At 40.3% G+C, this 22,617-nt stretch overlaps 1 protein-coding gene across 1 annotated transcript in view; it reads left to right on the top strand.

The window, feature by feature from the left end:
- Positions 1 to 6,779: 6,779 nt before the first annotated feature.
- rab28 (RAB28, member RAS oncogene family) overlaps positions 6,780 to 22,617 on the top strand; it is a 30,599-nt gene continuing 14,761 nt past the window's right edge. The window contains exons 1-4 of the mRNA XM_072693334.1: positions 6,780 to 6,983; positions 11,549 to 11,645; positions 15,815 to 15,903; positions 16,948 to 17,077. Coding sequence (XP_072549435.1) covers positions 6,909 to 6,983; positions 11,549 to 11,645; positions 15,815 to 15,903; positions 16,948 to 17,077 — 391 coding nt within the window. The 5' untranslated portion in view covers positions 6,780 to 6,908. The remainder of the gene's footprint in view (positions 6,984 to 11,548; positions 11,646 to 15,814; positions 15,904 to 16,947; positions 17,078 to 22,617) is intronic.

Genomic DNA, 22,617 nt, shown 5'->3' with positions numbered 1-22,617 from the left:
GTGGTATTATAGTGTAATACACTTGGTATTAAGGTGTAATAGTGGTAGTACAGTGTAATATTAACAGGAATACAGTGTAATAGTGTAATTAGAGTGTAGTAATAATGGTAATAGGGTGTAATAAAGGTATTGGAGTGATATGATTAGGGAGGGTGATGGATGGTCCTCTGTTGTGCTGCTTTATGAGCTCTGAGTGCAGTGAAGCTCCGTTCGGGGCAGTAAAACGTGTTAATGTGATTTAATGCTCCTCTGGCTGGAGGGGCTGTAGATCAACCCCGAGCCCATCTTTACCACCCTGCCTGCACAGGAGCGCGAGAGCACTGCGCGAGAAAGAGGTAACTGAAGATAGAAGCTGATTCACACTGCAGCAGTTCGCCTCTTTACCTGCCTTACCTGAACTACTTACACACACACACACACACACACACACACCCACACACACACACCCACACACTCACACACACCCAGACACTCACACTCACACACACACACAATCAGTTGTGTTCATAAAAAGGCCATAATGCATATAGTGTTATTAGGGTTTAATAGTGGCATTAGAGTGTAATTATACTTATTATATGAAAGTGCAACTTTTTTACAGATTAAATGTTTAAAAGAAAATGAGTGCAAGACTTTTCTACAGTGTGAACAAGAGCTTACAGAAAGCAGACATTATATTTTGATAAAATAATATAATGAAATACAATCTATGTAAGATAATACATACATTTTAATATAACACTGTAATTGTATATAGACAGTATATATATATAAACTGGTGGTATATGAGTATATTAATTATATATTAGAGTGTAATAATTATTTAATATGAAATATGTAGTTTAATTGAAATTGTATTTTACTTTTATTGAGAATGATGTATTAGAATGTAATTGTGATATATTAGTGATGCATAAGGGTGTAGTAGTGATGAATAGTGATATATTAGAGTGTAATAGTGATGTGTAAGGGTGTAATAGTGGTGTATTACAGTGTAATAGTGATGCATAAGGGTAATAGTGATGTATTGGAGTGTAAAAGTGATGTGTAAGGGTGTAATAGTGACGTATAAGGGTGTAGTAGTGATGTAATAGTGGTGTAGTAGAGAGGTAGAGGGGTGCAGTAGAGAGGTAGAGGGGTGCAGTAGAGAGGTAGAGGGGTGCAGTAGAGAGGTAGAGGGGTGCAGTAGAGAGGTAGAGGGGTGCAGTAGAGAGGCAGAGGGGTGCAGTAGAAAGGTAGAGGGGTGCAGTAGAGAGGTAGAGGGGTGCAGTAGAGAGGCAGAGGGGTGCAGTAGAAAGGTAGAGGGGTGCAGTAGAGAGGTAGAGGGGTGCAGTAGAGAGGTAGAGGGGTGCAGTAGAAAGTTAGAGGGGTGTAGTAGAGAGGCAGAGCGGTGCAGTAGAGAGGTAGAGGGGTGCAGTAGAGAGGTAGAGGGGTGCAGTAGAGAGGCAGAGGGGTGCAGTAGAGAGGCAGAGGGGTGCAGTAGAGAGGTAGAGGGGTGCAGTAGAAAGTTAGAGGGGTGCAGTAGAAAGTTAGAGGGGTGTAGTAGAGAGGCAGAGCGGTGCAGTAGAGAGGTAGAGGGGTGCAGTAGAGAGGTAGAGGGGTGCAGTAGAGAGGCAGAGGGGTGCAGTAGAGAGGCAGAGGGGTGCAGTAGAGAGGTAGAGGGGTGCAGTAGAGGCTCTACAGAAACAGTGGGACGGGGTGATGCTGCTCTGGTTCTGATATGAATCTGAGTTCAGTTGCTCTCTTATTTCTACACAGCTGTGACGAAGCGGACTCCAGCAGCCTGCAGCCAAACCGACACGACACGCTGGCTTGTGCTTCATGCAGGTCATTCTGACCGCGTGCTCAGTTAGTGTGATGATCAGTCTATACCCAGTCCTAACACACAGCACTGTCCTAAGCGCGCGCAGATGTTGGACACGACGTGTTGTTTTTAGCACATCTGTTTGGGAGCGATGCTCATCTGATACCCCCCCCCACACACACACACACCCCTCCCCCCGCCACACCTCGTCCTCCTCTGCTGTATCAGGTACTGCTTTACTGACCGTCTGTGAAGCTCAGCGGGGTGCACGAGGGCCCTCCTCATCCTCACTCACCTTCATTAGTTCGACCAACAGGTTTCACACTGAGCCACAAGCAGCACAGAGCAGCAGCTGGGTTTAGTGTCGGGGCACGGTAATGCGCTGTGGTCGTAGTGTGATGTACTAGTGTGTTATAGTGTGTCATAGTGTGTCATAGTGTGTCATAGTGTGCTACTGTGTATGGTAATGTACTATAGTGTACTCCTCTGTGTTATTGTGTGTTTGGGTGAGAGCATCTGTTCACACTGAGGTTATAAGGCGTGTTGGAGCCCTGAATGAGCCACCAAATAGGGCACCCAATCAGAACAGAGCTCATTTACATACATCAGTTATAAAGGCATGGTGTGCCTAATGTAATGGCAGTTTAACTGTTTTACACAGAGGCTGTGAGTCGAGCTCAAGGGGATCAATTAAAGGGGGGTATTCACAATAATTATATTGATTAATACATATTAATATGACTGCTGTCTGAGTTTTAAATATATTTATTTATTTATTTGTGTTTCACCAAACACACACACACACACACACAGAACACACACACACACACACACACACACACACACACACAGAACACACAGCACAGAAAGAGAGAGCGAGAGAGAAACTTTGAGAGACTGTCACTGTGTGTGTGTGTGTGTGTGTGTGTGTGTGTGTGTGTGTGTGTGTGTGTGTGTGTGTAATGATGCTGAATGAGCTTTAAATTCCTCTCCATAAATGCGCGCGATGGTTAAACTTTCCGGGAAGCTGAAATGAGAGGAGAGAGAGAGAGATCACACACACTCCATAGAGTGAATGACTCACAGATGGAGTTACGCACACACACACACACACACACACACACACACACACACACACACACTCCTGCTGTACAGTGTATGTGTTTATTTTTGCTGTGTATTTGGGATGTGATTGGACACGTCAAAGGTGATTTCTGTCCTAGTGCTAATAGCGCGCGCCTGACGGGCCTAATAGCGTCTAATCAGGGGGGGGGGGGGGGTAATAATTCAATTGGAGAGAGGGGGCGGGGGGAGCAGGGGGAGGCGGGGAAGGGGGGTTAATCTCACCCCAGATCCCCTTTCCCCTTTAATGGGGCCAAAGTAGCGCTTCAGCCTCGCGCTCCAAATCCCCCTCACGTGCGAGCCTCCCCTTCACCCGCCTATTACTCACCCGTTCACCTGAATGCATGTCGACAGGGGAAGGCGCGCGCCGGCGCTGCAGTATGCGTGCGTGCGTGGCCGGGTTCTGCTCGGTCCTGCAAGTTCGCCTAAACTGCTTGGAGAGGAGATCAGAGGCAGGGTTAAATGCGCGTGCAACACACACACACACACACACACACACACACACACATATATATATATGTATATATATTAACAATAATAATTTTTCAAACTAACTTAAACCGAATTATTTACATGAACAATGTAAACAGCCATTATTAACAGGAGTATTAATTACAATACAATAATAATAAAACCCTAAAGTTAGGCTCTTCAAGGGTTCTCTATAAGCGTGTGAACGTTGGTTCTTAGTGAGCTCTAACATGTTGTGAACAGTTCTGTGCAAAAGTTTGGACACCCCTGTTCCAATGACACCTGTTGTTGATGATGAGAGTAATTAAGTGAATATATTCTTCTACAGCAAACTTAAATATTCCATTTTTCTGCACAGTTTAGACAACAGTTTCCAAATTATCATCCGAATTTAACAGATTTGACTGTTTATTGTTTTATTATTTTTTTTAAGCACACACCACATTTGATGTTTTCTAAATTTAGTAAATTAGTAGTTGTGTCCTACAATGTCTCTCTAGAGAGAGATGGGATTTCACTAGGGGTGCACAACCCTTTGCATATATATTTAAAGAACATTTTTAAAGGGTTCTGCCTCCACAAAGGGTTCCACTGTTGCTGCTGTGTCAGGTGACCTATTTTAGGACTGTATAGCGCCTATGCAAAAAGGGTTCCATATAGTACTGAACAAAGGTTCTCTTATTCAGCAGTAGTGGAACCCGTTTTGGTGCTTTAGATCGAAGGTTTATTTATAACCATTGACCAATGGTGTGAAGAACCATTAAAACTGGAACAGAACCATTTATTACCTTTATTAAACCACTGCAGAACTCCGAATCCGAAGAACGAATCGACTCTTGTTTATGTCGTGATATGATTCGTTTGTAGCGCACTGTGTGTGTGTGTGTGTGTGTGTGTGTGTGTGTGTGTGTGTGTGTGTGAAATGTGGAAGCACAGCAGTGTTCTTAGCTGTTTGTTCTCTGTTAAAAAAACCCCCAAAAAACAACAAAACAAAACACCAAAATGTTCTCTCCGTGTCTGTTCGTCAGACTGGTGTCCTGACCTCTAACTCCACCTCTGCGCTTAAACCGAGTCCAGCTGAAACTGGGCTTTACTGGACTGGTCAGGTCTGTTCAGAACAGCGGAGTGAAACACAGTCACACTAAACCTTTAGCTATAATATACTGATATCAGTGTGAAGCCGCGCCATCCTCCACCATAAACACTCCAGTAAATACAGAAGCACTGTATTATTATTGCGTGGAATCGACTCTCGGATTCGACTCCATTCATCACCCTCTCCCTGAATCAGAATCGACTCCTACAGTTTTGAAATCCAGCGTCCCTCACCGCGCGCTCCCCCTTAAACCTTTCAAATTTAAAAATTAACGGCTCACCTCGCGCCCAACGGTCTTTTACCTCAGGACTGGGCTAGCTAGCGATGAGCGGGTGAGCTACAGCCGAGAGTTAGCTATTATATTTATTATTACACTTATAATGAGATAATATTATTACTAATTAACAGCTTTAATTAATCTGCGGCATAACAACATTAGATAGATAAAATAATTCTGATAATCAGCGTCAGCTCAAGCTCCTTTACCTTGCTTTCCTAGAAACGTTAATGTAGCCAATAGCTAACTTGACAGAGCCTGAGTTCGTTAGCTAGCTAGCTATCCTGGCTAGCTAAATTTCATGTCATTAAATGTGTGTGTGCAGTTAGCTAGCTAGCAATTTTTTAGTCTAGTGCCACTTCTTAAGGGCACATATAGCTAGTATATTTTGTTCATGTATTTCGTTGTTTTCCCTAAGGTCTAACATAAAAGAAAGTTTAGATTGCAGTTTATTAATTTTATTAATTATTTTTAATGCAGCCAAATCTCACACCACTGTCCTGAGTTCACTCCCTAAGAACCTTTGGGTAGGTATTGAGGCCTTCATCTGCCAAATGTCTGCATCCCAATTGCTGACTACATCCTAATATCATAAGGTATAAACTAGCTCCATACTAATCCTAATAGTGCGGGTTTGGCAGGATAGCACACTATATACTAACATACTAAACAGGAAGTGATGAAACGTGGCTATGTCAATATATATATCACTGCCAGCTCTCCTGCAGCCATACTTTATCCATTGTGGGATAGTTGTGTCCTTTGAAACCGCACTCAAAACCCAACTTTAATGCCAGTTTCAATCAGTGTGCATGCTAGGCATGTCGGTTTAGCTTTTAGCTCTTTCCTCACAATGTTTATATCGTTTAGTCAGACATCTACCAATGTCTTTGGAGGTTCCAGCAGAAACAGTGGTTGATTGTCCAATAGCACTGAAAATCACAACCAGATATCGAGGGAAGGAAGGTGACTAAGGCCATGCTTAGGCCCACTGGCGTAATAATACAACATAATCCAATATTAAAACTGCAGTCGTCACATGAATCTCATGCAGTGGTGTAAGGTGTCCTGAACTATCTGGTGAAAAGTGTCCTGTATGCTAGAGATTAGGGTTAGGGAATCGTACAGTTCCTTACAATCTCAAGCAACACAATTGTAAGGAAATTAAAAACATCATACACTCTCATTCAGTCAGTTTTAGAACAAAGGCACACCCTAGGGGAGCGTCACACAGTGGCCCAAATAAAAAAAAGTTTCTCACCAAACCCCTGTTTTTTTAGGCTGTTCACACTTTCAGACGTTCATCTGAACAGCTGATGCTCGGAGTCTGATTTGCATGCTTATTTGTCCTTTTTTTGGGTGGTTATGAAGATTGTCGAGTTGAATTGATGTCAAAGTTGCACGAATTTCAATCTGGCTGTTCGAACTGAGTCGCATTACCGGGTGTCTGATATGTATATGTACAGTGGCCCACTTTGATCTGCTGTGTGAATATACAGTCTACATGTTTTGTTTTTTGTGACATCAAAGAAACAGTGACTGCTTTTGCAGCTTAGTGTTCATATATGGATCAAGCTACTTTAACTAGAGTTGCATTCTACAGCCTACCAAACTCGTTCATTTATAATGCTATATATATATATATATATATATATATATATATATATATATATATATATAAATACCAGTTTTCCACGATACGAGGTTTATTAATGGCAGCACTGGTGGGAGACCAGTGTTCACAAACACACACGCGCGTGCACACGCTCAGTCACCTTAGCAACTAGGACGCGTCATGCTGGACGAGACCATGCCTGTGACAGTGGGGGGAGAGCATCTACCGTCACGTGTAATTCCCTCTGTGTTTGTACACACGTTTACACATACCATTTAGTATTTAATAAATGACTCATTCATATATATTTATATATGTATTCATATTTTTATTGATGCTAAAATAAAATACAAGTAATAATGACATGGTTTAACCCTGTGAGCAGTATGTTGTCGGGGTGAAGATGGCGGTCGGTTGTTTAGTGTTGTTACCACAGGTTTTCCTCTGAACGCTGAAACGCTCTGCTCAGATTTATTCACTTTTACTGTCGACAGGGTCGTGTTTGCTGTATATATCCACAGCCATGTCGGACTCGGAGGAAGACAGCCAGGACCGGCAGCTGAAGATGGTGTTAGTCGGAGACGGAGCCTCGGGAAAGGTGAGGGGATTTACAGCCAAGAGGATGAAGCTAACGGTTAATGCTAATGCTGCACTCAGTCAGTTATGTGTTTAAGCATGCTGTTAACACTGTCGAATACTTAAAGAACATACGATAAAGGTATATGACCGACCACACATGTTCAGCGACTTCATAAAGTATCGTAGTTAGGCAGCTAACAAGCACCAAACAGCTTCTTATTCAAATTCCCCGTTCCACCTTAAATAGTGCAGCCGTTAAGACAGCGACAGTGCACCACAGTCCTAGCTAACCTCAGCGCCATTTAAGGTGGAACGGAGAATGCATCTGATCAACGAACTTTACCTTTGCAGTATTCATCTGTAGGCAAGCATTATAAGTGCATGCACTTATAAAGCCACCAGTGTACCATTTAAGAAGAATAACAAGCAAATGTCAGCCTGTTAAGTTAAATCTCCAAGAAAAATATCAATAATCAAATCAATAGATAGAACAGTAAGATGATAAGAATAGAATGTATAAAACTTAAGGAACAAAAGCAAAAAATAAATAAATAAAAATGAATAAATAAATAAATATATATATTTACACACACAGGACTGTAAAATATATAATCTCAGCATTGTAATCACAATGTGCACATGCACAATAGTCACATTGCAACAACACATGCAATTTCTTGTGCAATGTCAAATTAACCTTAACTTAAATTGCCATGTTTATCTTACATGAACCTGTTATTGCTGCCTGTAGCCAGTGTGTTTTGTTTGTGTTTGTTTGTGTGTGTGTGTGTGTGTGTGTGTGTGTGTGTGAGACCTAGTGAATCCTTGGATTCCTCCTCTGGAATTTTGGAGCATTTCTATTGGTCTATTCATCATGGAATTACAATATAATAATATAAAGAACAACTGCCAGATTCACATTATGAAGAAAATTGAGAAACTGCAATAATGGAGCCACAAGGTTTTTAAATGGCAGCAACAATATACATGTTATAAACAGGGCTTTAGTGTGCTTATATGTTTACGTTTCAATGATTCCCATCCCATGTTTTTAAAGAACATCATTAAAAGAACATTTTGTGGGCCTTCTATTCGTATATTTCTTATTCCAGAATGTGCGACAGGACCTCTACCTTTATTATAGAAAGAACTATGTGTACATTATACAATACATTATAGTACCAAAAGTGTAGACATAAATGCGCTAACATGCCCACCAAAATCCTGGCAAATCAGCTTACTGCTAGAACAGTGCAGGCTATAAAACAGCTGCCTGCATGAGAGTGAGAGAGATAAGATCTCTGAACAGATATAAGCCTGCTGCCACAACACCCAGAATGGCATCCTCCATGCCAATTTCAGAGTTATTAAATACATTTTATGCAGTCTTATGCAAAAGTTGTTTTGAGCATGATGTTAAGTAAATACAGAGACACACTGTTACTGCTTAGTTGTCTCATCTAACATATATAAGCATACACTACTGTGCAAAAGTTTTAGACCGCTGTAAAAATTGTGAAAAAAAAAAAGTCAGAATTAAATATCTGGGCAGTAAGTGTTTATTTAAGTAAAATACTAATTTTAAAATAAACGCTAAAAACATTAATATAAAAAAAAAATCCATTATTGTGTTCATTCAAAATCTTGATTATATGGAGTGCATTATTATTATCATGGCATGTTGGATCTATGGCTTCTGGTGAAATCTTGTTTTTTTTTTTTTTTTTTTTTCTTAATATTACAGTAAATATTGCATAACAAAAAACATTGCAAAGTTGCAAACTTTTATCCCAGTATTGTACAGCCTTACCCTAGTGTGTTTTATTTTTCTGATACGTCTAAGAACTATTTCATATTTAAGTTTCCTGTAGAAGATTTGTTTAGCCTTGGAAAGTACTTTGATTTGGTCAAAGGAAACGCAAAAGTAGAAGTACAGAAAAAAAGGTCAGGCTAGGCAGGATGTAACATGCTGTTTTGCAAACCAGCTGTTAAATGTAATGCTTTTATTCAGTTGCCCACTTAAAATGATGCAAACTGAAGTCTAGTGTTACTGTGCTATAACATTTCTGTTTGAGCATGTTCTAACGCCAGACCTCTAGGCACACACCAGAGCACACACACAGAGTAGACTGACTGATGTGTGTGGAGTTTATAGTGTTTCTTGGGATGGTTGATCGTTTGTGGTGTTTCATGGCAATGTCTAAATTTTAGAAAATGAGCTCTGTGTGTGTAATTATCAGTTCCCATGTGTATGCTGGTGCAGTAGAGCTTGGCATTATGTACATGCACACACAGGCACACTTTCAACTCTCAGACTTCCATGAAACACCGCAAACGAACGACCGTACCAAGAAACACTATAAAACTCCATGTGCCAGTTTCGGTGCGACTCCAGGGCCCCAGTGTTGGTTCTGACTTTTCGATCTGGAGCCACGTTTAACCAAGCGCACTGCAGACACACACAGAATCATACGCAGTCATAAAGATCCACACATCTTCATATAGGGCCTTATAAAGCCAGCGTGTGTCCTGGCTTGGGTGCCTGAGCCTGCAGTGTATCCTTACTGTCCAGGATTTCACTTCTTTTCTATTTGCTGCCTGCTGCCAGATTCCTGCTTTTTAAGAAATGCTGGCAACTTTTTGCTTTAAAGTCATTTTGCATTCTTCTGTGTAATGGTTTGACATATCATGTCCGCTTTTTTTGGGACACAGAGAATACAATGAATGCTTCTTCACACTCTTGCATACACCATAAGGACAAAGGTATTGGGACATTCATTGTTTCTTTGAAATCAAGAGTACTAAAAAGAGTCGATCCTGCTTTTGTTGGAGTAACTGGTTTTACTGTCCAGGAAAGGAATTTTACTAGATTTTGGCGGAGCATTGCCGTAAGGATTTGGTAGCATTTAGCGACAAGACCATTAGTGAGGTCAGGATGTTGGATTATTTATCACCACCCCACCTCATACTCAACTTTCCAACTTATCCACAGGATATCAGAGAATATGCAGCACTGGATTAGAATAATCTTTGGTTATTTCTAATTTGTTGTAGTTCTGGGTTATAAGAATTACCAGCAGTAATTATATTAGGTCTCCTCCCAATGGTAAATGTTCTCAAAGCAGAGCTCATCACTGTTTTTCTGTCTTTGTAAGTTTAATGTTAAAGGTTAGTGATATTTGTTTATATATGTCTCCACTGAAATTTAGAGATTTAAGTTCCGCCCCAGTTAGTTGAACCCAAAAAATTTACCTAACTATTGAGAGAGGGAGGTACAGAATGAATGAGTGAGCGAGTGCAGAGAGCGAACCAGTCAGGGTTGTGCTGCTGAGTGTTCACAGTAATTTGCTGCTGGACCAGTTTGAGTTGGCCCATGACTGAGCGCTTGATCCATTCAAGAACAGGAGTGAGTGAGTGTGTTTTTGTGTCCGTGCGCGTGTGTGTGTGTTTTTTTCCCCCTCTCTTTCACAAAGGAAAAACTTTGTTTAATGTGTCATGCTACACACATAGAAAGATACATTTAATAACAGAGGATTAAAGATGTAATAAACCATAGTAAGGCACAAATATTATAGTAAACCTAATAATATATAGAATTCTACAGGTAGACACTCTCACTGACCACTGACTTTATGTTCAGTTGGGTTTATTCTAATGTTATATAGCTGTTTACAGGTAGGCACACTAACTGCTGTATCTGTCTGTGTTGGTGTGTGCTTATATGTGTTACTGTGTGTGTAAATGTATAGGAGTAGAGTTTATGTGTGTATTAATCCTCAATGGAGGTGTCTTAACGTTAAGATGAGTCATTTGGAGTCTCAGCAGGGTTCTTGATTTTGCTTTTGGACGTTCTGCCCTTCACTGCTCTCCTTCTCATCCATCAGACTGAATGGAAGTTGGCACATACACAGTGTTCCCTGCCTTTCCCACGCACCCCTCTTCCCTTCATACTGAGAACACACACAGCCTATACTCCATACGCTGTGTGTGTGTGTGAGAGTGGCATGTTGAGTTATGTGGTGTGTGGAGCTGTGCTCCTAAATGGCTGTGATGTTCTACATTAAGCTGCTGTCAATCACAGGTGATGTCATATTCCAGCCTGCCCGTCCTCCCACACTAATCAGTGTCATAAACTGCAACTCCACTCTACAATTTTTTTTCTGACTGGCAAAAGAACCAAATTGCCCAGAGCTACCAGGTCTTTCAACACACAAAGATTCTGACAATTCCCCAATTTCTTGGGATTTGTTCAGTTTCGGTGGACAATGGGATACTTCATAAATCTGACCGACTTTTTTTGTCTCAATAACTAATTTAAGAAAATTCTTAGGAAGATATTGATCAGTGAGGCTCATTGTTTGTGAAATAGATTTGTGAGTGTAAATAATCTTTTAAGGGTTTAAAGATGTTAAGGTTCCTTACATTCCACAATTTTACAATGATTTTTAAGGTTTTAAATGTGTTGGTATGCAGATTTGTCTACTTAGTAGTGTTATACAGTATAACACATGCTGCCATGAGGGCTGCTTTTTTAATTGAACGGTTTTCCTCTCTCTTTGTCCCGTCTCGCTTTGTCTCTCTCAGACGTCACTCGCCACCCGTTTCGCGCAGGAGGCTTTTGGGAAACAGTACAAACAGACGATAGGGCTGGATTTCTTCCTCAAGAGGATCACCCTTCCAGGTGAGACACAAGTCACAAACCACACACACACACACCACACACACACACACACACGCACAGGTTTCAGTGTCAGCGCTTAGAAAAGTGAAAGTAAAGCTGAAGGAGTTTAGACTCATTAAGAGTCCTGTCTGACCTGCTCTGAGTCGGCTTGACTGCTGGACAGTTCAAGTGCACTGTTTAGGGTTAGCATATCATAGTACAGAAATACACTAAACTGGTCTTCATTGCCTTGACTGTGATTGGTTCTCATTACTGCCTCATTTGTTTTGAGACCTCTTGTGATTGGATGTAATCACTGCTTCGGTTTGTTTTGAGACCTCCCACCGACAGCTATTGGTCCTAATTACTGCCTTATTTCGTATTGTGTTTGGTCCTTATCAGAACCTTGTTTCCTTTGAGAAGTTTTCTTGTTCCCCCCACCCCCTAATTCACATTTCCACCTAGTTTGTTCTGAGTTGCACCCCCCCCCCCCTCCCAATTGCAACTAAACATCTTTAAAACCTTCAAGAACCCACTCCAGAGCGCTTGTAATTTTCCAGAGTTTCCACCTACCTTCAAGTTACATCATCAGAAGGGGTTTTCCTGCATCTTTAAACTAGAAAGTCTTGCTCTAGAAGTGCTACAGCACCACTTAAGGACGCGGGTGTTTACAACATATGTAGCAAAGGTTACATTTTTCTGTTTACCCAGAGTGCCCCTTTAATCCAAAACATCCGTATGTTCCACTGTGTGGGGCGCTCTACTCATTACACCTGCCTGCCTGCTTGCCTGCCTGCTTGCCTGCCTAGCTAAAGCTTAATCCAAAACTGCTCCCATTTTGGTTCTGTCTATATGTGCCTTGTTGGCTCAGCATTTTAAACGTAGCTCTCTTTCATGGTCGAATGTGGTTTATTATCTGGACGTCCTCCATCAGCCATTGAAGGTTTGAGGAAATGAAGAGTTTCAGTGTTTTGTTTGGTCTTGTGTGAATGCTGTTTTTGTAGCTCTGTGGCTACACCAAGGTGTTCAGCAGTTAGTTTCTGACTGTGTGTCTGTGTGGTGGGAAGAGTCTGTGTCTTCTCAGTTTTATTCTCTTTGAAAGCTCTTCACTAAAGCAGCGGATATAATGCTCTAATGCTATGTTTAGGCTCTTCTCGTGGTATGTGATTTCCACTGCGATGTGTTTGTACAGAGTCCTGATGATAAAAAGGATACTTGAAGGGAAATCTTTGGAATATTGTGGAGATGTCTAGGCAACATGATGCTCTGCAGTGTTTAAATGTTATTCTTATTGCTTAACTTTTAAACACATGCATTTTAATTTTAGTACTCTTTTAATATTGCAGTAGTGCGCTTTCCATCTACTTTTATTTGTAAGTATTGCAAAATTGAAAAGGCCAATTTTTTCCTAAATATTGCTCTTAAATAAAAGTGGATAAACAGGTTTATGGATACATGAGAAATGTAAAATTCCGAAAATGAAATTAAGTTGTGGAGCTTATTTAAGTCCATATTTATTTAACGTCCATCTCAATGTTCAGGATTATCCAATCTGAATTCTACTCCGCTCTTCTCCTATTGGACGGTTTTGACTTTGGCCCCATGTTACCTACCTAAACTGAGAAGTCCTACTTTGTGAAACTCCCTTCTGACATATATCTGTGACGTTTAGATAACTAAAAGAAAATGTCATTCCAGACAGATCTGAGGGTAGTATAATGATTATATTATTATATAATAATTTGAAAGCAGGATTATGTGAGACTGCGGGTAAATACAAATCATTCTTTAAGCTCCCCCTCATGGACAATGTTGACAAACTGAAGGATACAGAACCATCCCTGAAAGAAAAGGCAGCATATGGACTGAGGCGGTAGTGTAATACACTGTAGATTTACACAAATATGACTCTGGTTATGCAACGTCACACAGTTCTGGAGAGAGGTTCTCCTGTAGCTTCACCAAAGCTCCATTGTGTAGTTCCAGCCCAGAGTGGGAATGACAAAGAAGCTGTTCTCCCTGTTCCAGTCAGTGGATCATCAACATGATCCTGAAGCTGCTGATTTAAGATAAAGCTGATACAAAATAATGCTACAATACTTTAGAGATAATTATAGGCACTCTTCAATGTGCTCTAACAAAATTATGCAGATAATCACAGACTTGCTTGAGGCTTAGGATTTTCAGTAAGACATAAAAAAACATCCTGGGCCTTGTACAGGAAATGTACAGCAAATATGTATTATTGGGTGGATGAACATACAGTAGCTTACACAGCTTTCCACAGCTGCTGCTATTATGAGTATTTATTTTGCTCTGTGTTTGTTGAGTTTGAGGAGTACTGTATTTATTGCCGCTTTCTGAATGCCCAGATTCATAAATTGATCCAGACAGTCTTTCAGGAGACATAGGAGAGACTGTCTATTTTTCATAACAGCAGCAAAGAGAGATGTTTTTGACATATTTAACATAGTACTCACACTTTTTCCTCGCTGCGTTTATTTTCAGCCCTGTTCCCATGCAGGGAGGAGAGATTAGCAAGGCTTCTTGTTTTTGTTTTCACGCTCCCATGCACCATAACTCAGCCGTGTGTGTGTGTGTGTGTGTGTGTGTGTGTGTGTGTGTGTGTGTGTGTGTGTGTGTGTGTGCGCGCGCTGTTTGGAGCGGTTTTAGGGGGTTTGGGAAACACAGGCTGTAGTTTTTACCACATCAGCAGAATCTGCTTTGGCTGCAAGCCGACGGGATTCACTTACCGTAAAGCCTGAATTATAGAATAAATAAGGAATATGTATATTTTATATAACTGAGTGAAGAGAGTGGGGTGGAAACACACATGAGGTGCTTCATGGTGGGTTAGAGCAAGGACTGCGCAGCGTGGCGCAGTATGGTGGTAATGTGTAGTCTGGATGTAGTGACTGTAACACTATTTACTTCCAGCAGAGAGAACATGGGTACACTAGATCAGGGTAATAGTATTATTATTATTATTGTTATTTTTTAATTGTTATTATTATAAATGTATATAATAAAAAACATATCAACTGTGACAAAAGTCAAAACTAGCTGTTCTATGTGTGATAAAACTTATTAAAACTTAATATTTTATTAGATAAAAGTATATTTTTAAAGGCATTAAGGAATTTGATCAGACACACCTTTTTTAAAACTATGTAGTAGTTTATTTTGTAAACATCATTAAGTTTGAATAATTACTGTTCACTCCTCCAGTTTACACACTCAATGTATGGACAATACACTGCAAATAGAATTTTGAATTAATTGATTTTGGGATGTCACAAAATCAGAAAATACTGAAAAATTTACATTATATATATATTATATATTTACATTATATATATATATATATATATATATATCGCTCCCCCCATTCACACGTTCTAAGCGGTTTTTAAACTCTGAATAGTGATGAGGCTCAATAATGGGCAGGCTAAGCAGAACACAGCTCATTTACATATATCAATTTTAAAGGCACAGTAAGAAAAACATCCTTTTTATTACTGGGGGTAAAGAGAGGTTGGAAAACAGTGTTATAAGTGGAGCTTAGGGAGAAATAAAATACAGAAATGTGTAATATGAGTCCTTTAAATAAGCCAGGGATTGAGATATATGTCTGTCAATTAATCCAATCCTGATTAATTGTTTCCGCAGAGGGAACAATAGTATGGAATTACTTTGAGTACATCTTGTACTTAGGCAGGCTCACTCACATGAAATATTTAGTTCTAGGAAACCATTTTTTTTATTATTTTAGAACCCTAATTAGGGTTTTTTTGTGTGGAACCATTGTTAGGCTGAGGTGTGAGTCGTTGTGGCAGGCTCAGTTAGAGGGCTGGTGGTCAGTGATCCTGGTCATTTTGCAGACTTGATCTTTGTGGCTGCAGAAACTGGAACTGAAGCACTCTGGATAGCTCGGGCTCTCTCAGCTGCCCACAGCACAGCGCACTCCTTAGTCTGCCACCTACAAAACCATGGAATCTAGAACCAGTACTTCAAGACATGTCCGATAGCGTTTTTAGCCCTTACATTATTTTTGTTAAAAAAAAACCTCAATGCAAACAAAACTCTCTGCTTATTGTTGAATATAACAAACTATATGCATTTTTAGTTCTAGGTTTGATTCGAAACTTTGAATTAAATTACTCACCATTAATTACTGCGTGCTGTTACAGGGAACCTAAACGTCACTCTGCAGGTCTGGGACATCGGAGGCCAAACTATCGGAGGAAAGATGCTGGATAAATATGTGTACGGGGCTCAGGTACCCTTCTTCACAAGCAAACTCGCACAACCTCACTCATATATGTATGGTAGTGTGGTGTGTTTTGTGTATTGTATCTGATCTCAGCTCAAGCCATTAGGTCCAGTGTCAATATTATAATATTATAGTTATAAATAATGAGTTAGACTGCATTTGATCTGTAACTTTTTCAAAACAAATGTTGTCAAAACAACATTCATCATAATAAAAACATGGTAATCAATTAACAATTAAATAATTCAGCTTCTACTGATAATAACATAACATTTGAATCTGAACTTTTGATGCTATGAAGCTTAAAATAAGAAATAATTCATGTAAATTGACATGTCTGTTATTTACAGTAATGTATGTACTTATTCCAATGGATACCTTTACATTAAATAAATTGTAATTAGTCATAATATTAATAATAGTATTCAAACATAGACACTGTAGTTAAATCATACACACAAACACCCACACCCACACTAGTTTGTGATGTTAATTTTTTGTACTTTGGATAGTGGTCCCTTCATTCTTGACCACAGAAGGGGTCAGTTGGGCAGCAGGGTCTGCCTGGAGACAACCAGCTTCTCATACACTAGTGCCACCTACTGCTCAGTCTCCCACACTTTCTCTCTCACTGTGTCATGCTGGCATATACAGAAACACACATAAGCACTCACACACAATTATCACACACCCTGACACACGAACACACTGCCATGTGTGCTGGACAGAGTGGGTTACAGCCCTGCCAAGGCTCTATTGCCCTGAAAGTGAAACAGCTTCATGAAATTGTTGGACTATTATTAACTTTATTAATATTTGGAATGAATGAATAATGGTCTTGTTTTCTTGGTGAGGTATGTTTCTGGCAGGCTGTGTGAGCAATGAAGCCCGTACACTGCATGTTATTGAACATGGCACTAATGTATGAGCACAGTGTGTGCTCAACAGAGAGTGATACACAGATCCAGTCCATCATACTGACTGTTTTAAATAAAGAGTGTTATTATTGTCATGTATTTTCTGCAAATTGCAATGTATGTGTGTGTGCAGGGTGTTCTTTTGGTGTATGACATCACTAACTCTCAGAGTTTTGAGAATCTGGAGGACTGGTACAGCATGGTGAAGAAAGCAAATGAGGAGTCAGATGTGCAGCCTGTTATATCTCTGGTGGGCAACAAGAGTGAGTACACATTTTTATGCACACATGTGTTTGGGTTTACATAATTTTAAATATTGTATACATCTTTTCTATTTATTTGTTTTCTTTTCTTTCTTTTTTTTTTGCTCTGAATCTCTAGACATCCTAGATTTGAATAATGGGTTATTTGCGTTTACTAATAAATTCCTGCCTCATCTTAAGCTTGTCTAGCTGGTCTAGTCCCTGTAGAGAAGTATTGCCAATAGAATAGAACTCTATGGAGCAGATAAACATGAAGCCAGTTACTCCAACAAAAGCAGCCAAAATACACTAGCTCCATTTTTAAAGGGCTTCTCATGGTGAAATCTCCATCAAAAGTTCTAGCTGAATCTTTAAGGTCTTAAGTCTTTAAGGTACATCCGCCATAGATCAGACTTGTTCCAGCACCTCCCACAGATAAACAGATCACACACATCCGGCCGTCCATGTGTTGTGTTCATTGTTGGTAGACAGAGGTTGACATGGGCACTTTGTTAGAGAATCGATGTGTTGGGTGTTAGGCCAGCCAGAGAACTCAGACCTTTACATGCAGCATGTTATTTATATATATATATATATATGTGTGTGTGTGTGTGTGTGTGTGTGTGTGTGTTAGTCAAACAGAAATGGACACAGATAACGTGTGATCATGTGGTCTGTCTTATCTATGTGTGTGTGCATGGTTTGATCCAGTCATTACTGCTGCATCAATATTTCATTTACAACCTTTATACCATGCTTATCTCACATCATGACCCCTAGATACCCTCCTGAAGTTCCACACACACATACACTCATACTGAGGGCATTAGTGTGTGATGTATGGTGATGGGTGCAGATGAGCAGTCCTCCTTGTCTCACACACGAATCTCCTGTGTTTACTCTGCTGGTGGTGGGGTGGGGGGTGGGGGGTGAGGTGGTTGTGCAGCTCCACTCTCTGGCTGTGTGGAACATGCTAGGGCTGTATGATTCACTTAGGGACTTACAGTAAATTCCACTATTGTTGCAAGACTATTATTTTGAAGGTCTTAGTAAATTCTTTATGTCTGTGTATATGCATCATAAGTGTGCAAGGATAAAAGTGGAAAAATGTCTCGGCATAGTATTAATTGATTTTGCTGTGGGTCAGTGGCACTAATTTTCACTTTTGTATCTTTTGATGTTGCTCATTAAACCGTCTATGGAATAAATAAACAATACAGTGAATAAATATGTAAATGCAATTAAAATAAATGTTGTTGTGGGACACTGAGGTAAATAGATGCTTTATTGCCCATCTCTGAGCTACACACATGCACACATCAGGACTACAGTGGGGCTGTTTTTATCCTCTCATTAATTAAGGTCAGTGTGATGCTGTAGCTCTTCATTAGGCTGTTTGAGAGCAGTCTCACTGTTGGACAGCTGGAACACCCCGCGTAATATTTACTGTAAGCAGCACTGAGTATAGATTTGCACTCAAATAACTGGAATAGCACATGCAGCTCCATGATGCAGACAAGCGACAGCCTGACTAATTTGTGGACTGTGTGTGTAAGTGAGAGAGAGAGAGAGAGAGAGAGAGAGAGAGAGAGAGGGTATGTGCTTGCTTTTGCTGTCAGCATTTTATAATGTGTTTCATTTATGCGTCTATTAGGAGCAGTATGTTATCCTCCCCTCCTCGGACACACACACACACACACACACACACACACACACATATCCCAGGTATTCCCAGGCAGGCATGCTCTCTCTCTCTCTCCTTCTCTCGCTCTCTCACTCTCATTCTTGTTTTGGTGACTTTAATGGGTTCAGTTCTCTTAACCTCTCCTCATCACTCATTGCTTTTAGCACTCTCCCTCTCTTTCTCTCCCCTCACCCGCGCACACACGCGCACACACACATACTTAGGACACTATATGGACAAAATAATTTGGACGCCAGTTCATTCATAAGGTGTGTGTGTATATATATATATATATATATATATATATAAAAGTTTATCCTGCTTTTGTAAGTGGATTCTGGAAGGATTGCTGTGAGGATTTGATTGCATTCAGCAACAAGACTGTTATTGAGGTCAGGATGTTGGATGATTGCTCCTCACCCCACTGTATCCCCAACTCATCAACTAATGACAAAAATTTCATGTCTTGGTATGTGTAAGAGAAGTGGTGACATGATATGATATGATGAAAACCGTAACCGAGTATAAAGTAAAAGTGTCAGTATTCATTTGTAATGTCACACACATACTGCAGGATATTTAAATAAATAAATAAATAAATAAATATCTACTAATTAATTAATTATTTAATCAATCTTCTTTAATAACTGTGTATCTAAATATGTATATATTAACACAAGAAAGCAGCACTGCAGGTGGTTTTTCACTGATTTAGCAAACTGCACTGGGTTATGTTGTTTGTAATAAAGTCGTTGAGTGTCATCACTCCGGAAGCCAAGCCAAGTTCACACAAACGACACATTAATATCATTTACTGGAATTAAATCAAACACAGATGGTAGCCTGTATAGCAGACGTCATAGGATAAATATGGACACTTTTATAAGATAAGATAAGATAAGATAGTCCTTTATTAGTCCCACAGTGGGGAAATTTATATTATGTATATAATATGTTTGAATATATATTACGATATATGTGAATATATATCACTTTAAGATACGACAAGGCATGTTTACTTATATAGTACCTTTCATACACACTGTTTCATACACAGTGCAAAGTGCTTCACACAAACAGAAAATTAAAAACATTAACGTAACAGTGAGAGTTACAACAGGTTAAATTACAGTTCTGTTTGGGTCTGACTCTAAGCACCACAAGCTGATTGGCCCCTAATGAAGGGATAGGGAACCCTGTTGGATTCATCTGTGCTTCTAGAAGATTAGCAATAAGAGCAAACAGCATCTTGCAGCACTTTCTCTTTATCATTAATGAAGATTACCAGGGTGTTTTGCTGCATACCTAATAATACAGAATATGTACTGAAAATGTAAACAGAATATGTGATGTGTGTGTGTGTGTGAGTGAGAGAGAGAGAGAGAGAGAGAGAGCACGCTCAGTGTAGAGTGCTCCATGTGCTGGTTGATCCGTTAGGTAAATATTGGTGCACATGGTGCTGCAGAGAGGAGCCGCCATAACGACTTGTGTGGTACGACACGCGCCATTACACTCTCTCTCTCGTTCTCACTCTCTTGCTCGCTCATTCTTTCTCTGTGACACATGCACACACACATTCTACTACCATCACCCTATCAGCCTGTCCAACTGACCACACATTGACCCTTTTCAAAGCACCCATGTCTCTCTCTCTCTCTCTCTCTCTCATTCACTCCACCTCCACACACACCCAAGACACACAGCTACTTTAAGTTGCAACCATTGCTGATACAAATGTGCAAATGCCAATAGTCAAGTCAAGTCAAGTGGGTTTTATTGTCATTTCAACTACATACAGAGTACACAGTAAAACAAAACAACGTTCCTCCAGGACCATGGTGCAACATAGACACAGTGCATACAGTACTATAGAATAGGACTCTGTGGGGCATGAACCTATTGGCACCATGCCTAATGCCAGGCGCGAACTAGAGGGGTATAAAGCCCCCCAGTATTGAGCTGTGGATGCAATCAAATCACAACAGTGTTCCTCCGAAATCTAGAAGAAAGTCGTCTTCTCTGGACAGTAGAGCCATTCACTCCAGTTTAATTTCCTTGATTTTAGAAGAAACGATGGATGAGCAGGTGTCCCAATACTTTTGTCCATGTGGTGTATCTACATCTGTCTCTTCGTAGATTAATCTGCAACTGCAAAACACTTCTGTTACTAGGAAAAAATGTGTGTGGTCCTCTGCAGTCTCTTTAGTACTGGGGCTTTTGTTGGCTTTCATAAGTCCTGGGAGCCCATAAAGTGTTATTGCCATACCCTGGGCCCCTACACATACACACACATACACACACACATACACAATTTTGCCAGTAACATACTGTTGTGGAGATTTGTTTTATTAAATATATTCAGTTGTTGAAATATTTCTGTTTCAGTTCTGTGTGTGAATGCTCAGGTGTGTGTGTGTGTGTGTGTGTGTGTGTGTGTGTGTGTGTGTGTGTGTGTGTGTGTGTGTGTGTGTGTGTGTGTGAGAGAGAGAGACCATGTGAGGTACCCCTGCTGTGCTGTGTTGTAGTAGAAAGATGATCCTGTGATGTATGAGCTGTTGACAGAACACTTCTGACCATCAGGAAACCTGTTCCAGGAGCAGTCCCAGAACAGATGCATACACACACACACACACACACACACACACACACACACACACACACACACACACACACACATATATCTGAACATGCAGCAGTGACCAGAGTCTACAAAGAGCGTTCTGTCTTAACACAACCCCCCACATACACACACATACACGCACACATGCGCTAATACACATGCAGTCAGTATGTGTAATTTCACTCTGGAGCATTAGTGCACTCAATACTCAGACTGTACACACGCATCCTTCCCTCCATTCATGGTTTCGGGTGAGCACAAGCTGATTGTGTTCTGAGTGAGCACCTATCTGCCGTTACAGTAGTTGTAGTTGTTTATTTGTTCGACATATAGAGTTCACATAGAGTTCTTTTAAGCATATTATACGTCATGTGTGACACAGAGCTCAGCCTTCATGAGTAGTCAGGATAGATAGAGTTGGTATCTTCAGTGGCACAGGCGTCTTAGCCAGTATGATGGAGCTGGAGATGTGGCGCTTTTCTCTGTGCGTGCCGCATATATATATTTATTATTTAATATATTTGCATATATTGGAGGCGTGTGTTAAGTGCTTTCCTACCTAGTGTCCGGAGCATTGCTAGTACTAGGAGAGGTACGAACAGGTGGGTTAATTGACAGCACAATTACAGAAAAAATAAAAACAATAATAAAAATATATAAGTGGTAAAAAAAGGAAAATGTAATATCGTTTCATCCCTAGTAGTTGGAACTAAGAAACAACTTTGGGGAAATATGTGTGAAAGGTAATTAAATTAAGTAGATACTTGATATTGCAATATTGGCGTGTATCAATAGATTGACAGAGTGTGAAAGTATGAGTGTGTCTTTCTTTGATTACACATTACATTATATCTGCACATGCTTGAATTTGAATCTACAGCTGTGAGAGGAAGAAAGAGAACAAGAGAGAGAGTGAGAGAATATGCATGTGTACACATGAGAGAGAGAGAAATTCAAATGCCTGAGCAGACCTGAGTCTGATGTTGAACATGAAAAATTGCTCAAAACCTAGTATTTTGTCAGGCCCCGTCCCGCTGGGTCGGGTTGCAGACCTCTAACTCTGCCCTTAGCTTAGCTTAGCTCCAGTGCTGAATAGCAGGATAGTGTTGGAGGGAGAAGGGCAGGAGAAAAGTGAGTGAATGGTGCATGCCTTTTTTGAACACTTATTTGAGCACTTCATTTTGCTCTTACACTCAAACACACACACACACATCCATGACCAGGGCCTTTTCTTGCTGATGGAACTGGGCTGCTCCT

This window comes from Salminus brasiliensis, chromosome 12 (assembly GCF_030463535.1).
Source record: "Salminus brasiliensis chromosome 12, fSalBra1.hap2, whole genome shotgun sequence".
Lineage (NCBI taxonomy): Eukaryota > Metazoa > Chordata > Actinopteri > Characiformes > Bryconidae > Salminus > Salminus brasiliensis.
The sequence above is the reverse complement of the archived record's forward strand: the minus strand, read 5'-3'. Positions and strand labels throughout refer to the sequence as shown.